Source organism: Quercus robur, chromosome 7, assembly GCF_932294415.1.
Source record: "Quercus robur chromosome 7, dhQueRobu3.1, whole genome shotgun sequence".
Taxonomy (NCBI): domain Eukaryota; kingdom Viridiplantae; phylum Streptophyta; class Magnoliopsida; order Fagales; family Fagaceae; genus Quercus; species Quercus robur.
Genome location: NC_065540.1, coordinates 18,495,541 through 18,504,282, shown reverse-complemented (window position 1 = coordinate 18,504,282; position 8,742 = coordinate 18,495,541). Strand labels below are relative to the sequence as shown.

The window sequence follows — 8,742 nt, the reverse complement described above, 5'->3', positions numbered from 1 at the left end:
GTGTGTTGTTTTCATTGATCGATCACACAGTCCCGACGCCTTCAGTTGCTGTTTCAAACAGAAAGAAAGAAAGAAAGAAAGGAGAGAGATGGGAAGCTCGTGGAAATTGGCGGATCACCCGAAGCTTCCAAAGGGTAAGACCGTTGCCGTGGTGGTTCTCGATGGTTGGGGCGAGGCCAAGCCTGATCAGTACAACTGCATCCATGTCGCCGAGACTCCCACTATGGATTCCCTCAAAAAGGTTTTTATTTGATAATATATACTGCCCCTTGCCATTAGATCCACTTCTTGATTTTCTCTCAACCCTCAGATCTGTATGTTATTGAACGAAAAAAAGTAAACAAATTTATTTGGTATGTTGTTTAGGGTGATCCTGATAAATGGAGGTTGGTTAAGGCCCATGGTTCTGCCGTAGGTCTTCCAACAGAGGATGACATGGGCAACAGTGAAGTTGGTCACAACGCACTTGGGGCTGGTCGCATCTTCGCTCAAGGGTATGCTTTCTCTTCTTCATCTTCAATTCAAATAATGACTAATCGTCCATGGCTTTTTAATTCCTTTTTTATTATTGGGAATAAGGCTTTGTTGTTGTACCTATATATATATATGTTTAAGGTTGTAAGGGGCTATGTGGCTTTTGTTTGTTTTTTTGTTTTAAGTTGTTGAATTAAGGCAGTGATTAACCAATGGTTTGATCTACAGTTACTGGTTAGATTAAAGCTTTGACAGTTGAAACTGGTGATGTTATATCAAATAACCTAGGGAATCTTTGTGGGGTAGTCAACATGTTTTGTTTGCGCGACCGCTCTTTTCTTTTCATCTGATCACTCTTCTTCATTGGGTTTCTTTTATAATGGATTTCCAATTACGAATCTCTTTTGTGGGGTTAATTTGGTTTAGTTACTGAAATTCTCTTTATCTCTCTTGTCAATAGTGCAAAGCTTGTTGACCTAGCTCTTGAATCTGGAAAAATTTATGATGGAGAAGGTTTTAAGTATATAAGTGAATGCTTTGAAAAAGGCACTTTGCATCTCATTGGGCTATTGAGTGATGGAGGAGTCCACTCCAGGCTTGATCAGTTGCTGGTAGGTTTTACAGTGGAGGATATATTTTTAGCTATTTGTACGCGGGTCTGACCTTCCAAAATAATTAATTCCCTTTTCATAATTTTTCCCTTGCAGTTGTTGCTTAAAGGATCTAGCGAGCGTGGTGCTAAAAGAATCCGCGTTCATATTCTTACTGATGGGCGTGATGTTTTGGACGGTTCAAGTGTGGCATTTGTAGAAACACTTGAGAATTACCTTGCAGAATTACGTGGGAAGGGTGTTGATGCACAGATTGCATCTGGTGGTGGTCGTATGTACGTCACAATGGATCGTTATGAGGTATGACATACTTATGTCTTTAAGCAAAAAATCACCATATAATTCAACTGGACCATTCATCTTTTTGCTGCTTGTTGCTTTTAACTCTTATGGATCCATGTGCAAAACCAATGAAACAACAATCTAGCAAACATCTTTTAATTGTTGATCATTATCTACTAGTTATGTATATTTAACATTAAAAAGTAATGACTGGGTCTTTTGCAGAATGATTGGGAAGTGGTCAAACGAGGATGGGATGCCCAAGTGCTGGGTGAAGCCCCTTTTAAATTTAGAAATGCTGTTGAAGGTGTGAAGCAGCTGAGGGCAGCCCCTAAAGCCAGCGATCAATACTTGCCTCCTTTTGTTATTGCCGATGAGAGTGGGAAACCTGTTGGTCCTATAGTTGATGGTGATGCTGTGGTTACAATCAACTTTCGAGCAGATCGTATGGTTATGGTTGCCAAGGCTTTTGAATATGAAGATTTTGACAAGTTTGATAGAGTGCGAGTACCTAAAATCCGTTATGCTGGAATGCTTCAATATGATGGTGAATTGAAGCTTCCAAGCCATTACCTTGTTTCTCCACCAGAGATAGATAGAACATCTGGTGAATATCTAGTGCACAATGGTGTCCGTACGTTTGCTTGCAGGTTAGTTGTCGCCCCCTTTATATGCCCTTCCTTGTTATCGTGCACTTGTGTGTTTTGCTCTGCCTCCTTGTTCCACTCTCAAAGTGCAGACTCCTCAGATGGTTTTCATTTTGTTTTTTGTATGTTGTGTGTGTGTGTGTGTTCTGCATTTTTTTTTTTTTTTTTTTTTTAAATTTGAATATGTTGAATTCTATACTGTTAAGGGCATATTTCATCAAGCCCCATGGCTTACAGTAATTTGGTTAGAACTGGGTATTTGAAGAGGCATTCTTGTGCAAGTGAGATCCAGTTATGGGAACTGAAGAATCTTTCATTTATTTTACTTGTCAAGCATACAAAAAAATAATTGTCGCTTACTTGTAAATTTCTTATTGACAGCAGTAATTGCCTTCTAAGCACCACTTGTGTGGGTCTTTTTTGTCCTTTCTCCAGTAAGGGCTTCCTTGATATGCCTAAAATTTTATTTCAATTGTAGATGATCTTTGAGATACAATCTTAGTCTTACTCGACGCTGCATCCTATATATGGTTGTGCCAAAATTCTGTTTGACCATTATACTCCAACTAGAACTCACTTCTTTTGATTTTAGTCCTCATACTGCTCATATATGATGCCCTTTTGACCTCATTTTTTCTACTTTTCTACTTCAACAGTGAGACTGTCAAATTTGGTCATGTCACTTTCTTTTGGAATGGAAACCGCTCTGGGTATTTCAACGAAGAACTGGAGGAATACGTTGAAATTCCAAGTGATTCTGGAATTACATTCAACGTCCAGCCAAAGATGAAGGCATTGGAGATTGGTGAAAAAGTGAGAGATGCTATACTTAGCGGAAAATTTGACCAGGTAATTCATTGACTAATCTTGTGATATTCTCTGAACCTGGTTTCAGGTTGAATGAACATTGACCTGATGATTCACATTTCTAGGTACGTGTTAACATACCAAATGGTGACATGGTGGGACATACAGGTGATATTGAGGCCACAGTTGTGGCTTGCAAGGCTGCTGATGAAGCTGTCAAGGTATGACACCCCCTCCCAAAAAAAGAAACTGCAGAGTTTTCTATTTTAGTGGTTTTGTGGTGTTGGAAACTTTATGAATGAAATTTAACCTTTTATATCAGTTCAAGTAATGAACTGGATCAGTAGAAAAGATATATATATATATATATATATATTTTATTGCTTTTCTCATCAAATGTGCCATCAAACAAAAACTTGTTGTGTGAAATTTGCTGGAGAAAGGGGGAAAACAATTATGAAGGTTAAAGGACTAGATTGGAATTAAGTACTTACTTTCCCAAGGAAAGAAATTTTCTTTGATTAAGTAATCATCTTTATTAAAGTAGAGGAACTATCTCCTGTACCCTGGAACTGGATGTACACATGGGGAGCCTAGGAAACAAAGAAATATCAGAAAATGATGCTCCTGTTGCAATCAATGAGCTCTAGCTCAATTGGTACTTTAACCCCCATAAAGAGTTATATGGTTGATCATTGACGAGCTCTTGAATTCAAGATCCATTGGGGTGACTTACCAATTAAACCAATGATGAGATAGGGGAGTAGCTTGAATCAAGTCTTTCATCTTCTGTTTTCCTTTTCCTTTTACCTATTAAAAGAAAAGGTTGCATGTGGCTTACTGGATAAAAAATTGGAAAATTGCAGATGATCCTTGATGCAATAGAGCAAGTTGGTGGAATTTATGTTGTTACTGCAGATCATGGTAATGCTGAGGACATGGTGAAGAGGAACAAAACAGGGCAACCTCAACTTGACAAGGGTGGCAAAATTCAAATACTCACTTCTCATACTTGTCAGCCAGTAAGTTCATTGAATTCTTTTTACTTGAAACGCCCAAGTAATGATACACTTTTTTTTGGGCTTTACAGATTGCACGCTGCACCTAGGATTTTTTATTGTTATTGACTGTTAATTTATCAGGCAACATCGTTGTTATTACTATTAACTAGATGGATGTTGATTCTCAAGTTCTAAAACATTGTATATTTGTTCTCTCTTTATTTAGGTGCCAATTGCAATTGGAGGTCCTGGATTAGCACCTGGTTGCAGATTCCGCAGGGATATTCCTACTGGTGGGCTAGCCAATGTTGCTGCAACTGTTATGAATCTCCATGGATTTGAGGCTCCTGGTGACTATGAGCCAACCCTTATTGAAGTTGTTGATATCTAGGGCAGCATAAGGATTTGATTCTTTAATGCATGGAGTTAGATATAGGTTACAATGCAACTCAGAAGGCTGCGGAGTATGGAATGCTATCATGATAAATAAGTTTTTATTTCTTACCAAAAAAGAAAAAAAGAAACAGTCACCGGTATGGTGGCTTCGGTATTTTGGGCTGTCTGTGGAGGTTTACAGAACAGTATGGTTAAAATGGAGTTTTTGTTTTATCTTTTCTTAATCATGATTTTTGTCATGATTCGGTCTGCATTAAACGTTCCTGTTTAGACTTTAGATTGAATGGTTTTCAGCTCAAAAGGCTTAAGCTTAACAGGCTTGTTCTATACTTCTAGTTCTATCAACGTACCTGCTTTAGTAGGCCAGTTTGAGTTGCTGTTGTGAACTGTGATAACTGATAAAAAAATTCATGCATGTTAATTGTTGGGGAGAGACTAAACAAAAATGTTCACACCATAAATGCATCACATGCCAAAAGTATATTTGGAAACTCATATTTGTTCCCAATTATGGTAAAGAAAAAAAGGACGATACCCACCTGAAGCACAAAAAAAACACAGGAAAATAGAATTTAGATGCCGTTTGGAGTGGGCGTTTGCGTTTTCAGATTTTTTTTTTTTTTTTTTTCCTGTACGTGAACAGTAATATTACATGGTTTTACCGTACAGGGACAAAAATCACTGTTTACATTATGTTCATCACTCTGTTCACGCACTAAAAAATATTAAAAATGGATTCTATGGTAATATTTACACATTTAAAAATTATTTTACTACAGTATTTTCAGTTTTCAGTTTTAATAATAATAAGTTTAATCCAAACGGACCTTTAATAGATAAAACACAACAGAAATTGAGCAACCCTTAATAGATAAAACACAACAGAAATTGAGCAAGAAGAAGAAGACCAAACACGTTTGGAAAAGAAAAAGAAAAAGAAAACTAAAAATAAAAAAGAGAATGGAATAAGATCTTGTAATTGAGAATAAGTTCTAATGGGTTGTTAGAATTTGTATCATTTCATACATTTTTTTTTTTTTTTTTTAACATAAGGACTTTTTTTTTTTTTTTTTTTTTTACATAACTATATTTTAAAAATACTCATATCAGATCATCTATTTCACAACAATCCAAATTTACGCAAGTTTACATAGACTAATACGGATGATGCTTGGAGTTGAATGTGCAAAATTCACCCCTCAAGCTTGGATTGTTTTTTTTTTTTTTTTTTCACAAATCCGTCTAACCCACCCAAATCCACCTACATTTTATTATTATACTTTTTGTTAATTACTTTTTTGCCACTTTCCCTAATATAAAACAAAACTCTAAGTCCCTATTTAAGGGTCATCAAATAGCCCATGACCCACGGCCTGACCTAGAAACCCGGCAGCCCATCGGGCTAATGGGTGGCCCAGTAGCCCAGCCCGTTGCCTAGTCCAATAACTTAGAATTTATAACAAAAATATATAAGAGGTCTATGAAGGATTGATCTTGAGATATTGTAGAATAATTTTTTAAAAGAACTCTCCCAATCACCAGGATACTTAAAGTAATTGTGCTAAACTTAGTTTATTTAATATATATTTTTCTAGTAGTCTAGCAAATTTGAATTAACCATTTGATATTTTTTTTATTAAAGATAAAAATAAAAAACTATTTAAAGCCTTAATTAAAAAATATTAAATAAGTTTCCATCAACAAAAAATAAATAAAATAAATTGATTTGATTGTAAAAATAAATAAATTGTAATTAATAAGTATTAAATTATTTGATTCTTTCCTTTAAAAAAAATAGATCGATTATTCCCTTATAAAAAATAATTCTTTCTTTATAAAATTTGATGAACACAAGAAAATCAGTAGGTTGAATGTCTCGGGCGTTGATGATCTCAAGGTTACTTGGAATGTCCTGAAAAAGTAAACACAAAATCAGAGGAGACCGGGGAAGACCGGCCAAGAATCCTCCGACGATAAAGTTAGTATTTTTGGAATTCCAATTTGTGTGGAAGTGTCTGAGTGCCTTACCTTCTTGTAGAAGAGCCCTTATATAGTGCTTGTCTGAGGCAGTTATTTCTCCTACCGTTGTGGAGTTCGGAAGACTCGGAGGTAACTTCCATAACCGCCATGGAAGTTACATTATTTGGGGTCCATTTTCCACAACCGTTTATTGGGGGAACGATTTGTAGCCTGACAGGAAAATAGAAGTTGCTTCGAGTTTGTAAGGAACATGTTCAGGACGCAAGGTGCTTGTCCAACTGACTTCACGGACGAACAAGCTTATCCTTGGACGAACATGCCCTATGCCACTCAACTCTTCCTTAGGACAAGCCATATGAACGAGTTTAGAAGTTGGTCTATTTTATAACACCATCAAAAATAATAAAATAATATGCTAACACAATCCTATTGGTAGCCCATTAGGCCCAACCTAGTAGCCTAGCCCATTTTAGACAAAATGGGCATTGCTCATGGGCAGGGTTGTGAGCTGGGGTTTTCTCTTTCGGTCCAGCCCATTGACAACCCTTATCCCTATTTATATTTTCTTGTAACTCATAAAACTAGTTTATGTTTATATTGTTTCTTAATTGAGTTGGGATAGGCCTATTTGATTTTCTTTCTAACTAAATGTCATTTGGTTTAAAAATTTGGGTATGATGATTTCGCTACTTAGACTTCTTAGATGGCAGGTGGTAAAAAATAGTTGTAATACTGTTGCTATTCTATTTTGATTCTCAGTTGAGTTGGGATAAAACTATTTGGTTTGATTATTTGTGTTGGTATAATAATTTATGTATGGTGCTATGCTTAGAATTTTTAGAAGACTGCAAGGGCAGCAAACACTTGTAAGTTGTAATATTGCTTTTCGAATGCTTAATTTTTTTTAAGGAAGGAAAAAAAAAAAAAAAAAAAAAAAAAAAAAAAAAAAACTTATCCAAGCCATGGGTCTAACTTGACCCCAAGTGGGTTGGGTTGAGGGGTTTTCTAGATCCAATGAGTTTTTTTCAAACCATCTATAGTGGGGTTGAATTGAGAAAACTCATCAAGGCCTCAACTCAATTTAAACCAATCTGTACATACCTTTACTTAATAATTGAGAGTTCTATTAACGGGTGTCTTTATAACAATTGTTAATAAATTATTTTAAAAAAATTTTAACATGATAACATTACTTTAATGAAAAATATAAAAAACACATTTTTTTTTTTTAATTTTCCACAAAAATATTTTATAAACTAATGTTTATCCGTTAACTTTTACAAAATATAAGTAATTCGGTAATTTTGCAAAATAAAGAGGTGGCAGAAGAAGAGAATCAAAAAAATTCAAATTTCAAAATTCAAAAGATCAGGAAGGGAGCGAGGGAGGGACAGCCAGCCAGCCAGCCAAGTCACACGTGTCGAGTGTGCTAAAAAAAAAAAATAACAAATCCATCATCCATCCCCCACTCACTCCCTCTTTCCCTCCCCCTTTTTATAAATTTGAATTTACAAAACAAACAGAGACAAAGAGAAGAAGAAGAAGAAGATCAAAATCGGAAAAAAATGGAAAAGTACGAGAAACTGGAGAAGGTGGGAGAAGGAACGTACGGGACGGTGTACAAAGCTAAAGACAAGGAGAGCGGCGAAGTCGTCGCCCTCAAGAAAACCCGTCTCGAAATGGACGAAGAAGGCGTTCCCCCGACGGCGCTCCGCGAAGTCTCCTTGCTCCAAATGCTCTCCCAATCTCTCTACGTCGTCCGCCTCCTCTGCGTCGAACACTCCCTCAACAAACACGGCAAGCCTCTCCTCTACCTCGTCTTCGAGTACCTCGAAACCGATCTCAAGAAGTTCATCGATTCTCATCGCAAGTGCGCCAATCCTCGGCCTCTCCCTCCTTCCCTTGTTCAGAGTTTCCTATACCAGCTCTGCAAGGGCGTCGCTCACTGACACTCCCACGGCGTTCTCCACCGCGATCTCAAGCCCCAAAATTTGCTGGTCGACAAGGACATGGGGATTCTGAAGATCGCAGATCTTGGACTCGAACGCGCCTTCACCGTTCCTTTGAAGAGCTACACACACGAGATCATTACTCTCTGGTACAGGGCTTCGGAGGTTCTACTCGGATCCACTCATTACTCCATCGACGTTGATATCTGGTCCGTCGGTTGCATTTTTGCTGAGATGGCAAGGCATCAGGCTCTCTTTCCTGGCAACTCCGAGTTCCAGCAATTGCTTCATATTTTCAGGTCTCTTACAAGATTGAGATTCATTTCATTCGCTTTTGTTTTATTACTAATAATTTTAAAATTCTAAAATGAAAAAAATTGAGCAAGACGAAAAAGATGAAGAAGTTGAAGAGTTATGTCAGGTTGTCAAATTCACGAGTATTTTACAAGAAAGACCATCTTGCAAGGTATTTGCTAAACTCTTTGTTTGGCAAAAAGAAAAAGTACTTTATCAAATTCTTTATTCATATTATATATACTCTCATTACCCACGAAAAATAAGAGGTCTTTTTTAAAGAGAAAACCCTAACAAAATC

At 36.8% G+C, this 8,742-nt stretch overlaps 2 protein-coding genes across 2 annotated transcripts; both read left to right on the top strand.

Annotated features, from left to right (window-relative positions):
- LOC126692618 (2,3-bisphosphoglycerate-independent phosphoglycerate mutase) lies at positions 1 to 4,547 on the top strand. Its single transcript, XM_050388287.1, has 9 exons — positions 1 to 241; positions 367 to 494; positions 935 to 1,085; positions 1,182 to 1,385; positions 1,593 to 2,017; positions 2,671 to 2,863; positions 2,947 to 3,042; positions 3,688 to 3,843; positions 4,049 to 4,547. The coding sequence occupies exons 1-9, from the start codon at positions 89 to 91 to the stop codon at positions 4,211 to 4,213; spliced, it is 1,671 nt and encodes a 556-aa protein (XP_050244244.1). The 5' UTR covers positions 1 to 88; the 3' UTR covers positions 4,214 to 4,547.
- A 3,216-nt stretch (positions 4,548 to 7,763) lies between these two features.
- Positions 7,764 to 8,147, top strand: LOC126691113 (cell division control protein 2 homolog C-like). The gene has a single exon (XM_050386189.1). The coding sequence runs from the start codon at positions 7,764 to 7,766 to the stop codon at positions 8,145 to 8,147; it is 384 nt and encodes a 127-aa protein (XP_050242146.1).
- The last annotated feature ends 595 nt before the right edge of the window (positions 8,148 to 8,742 follow it).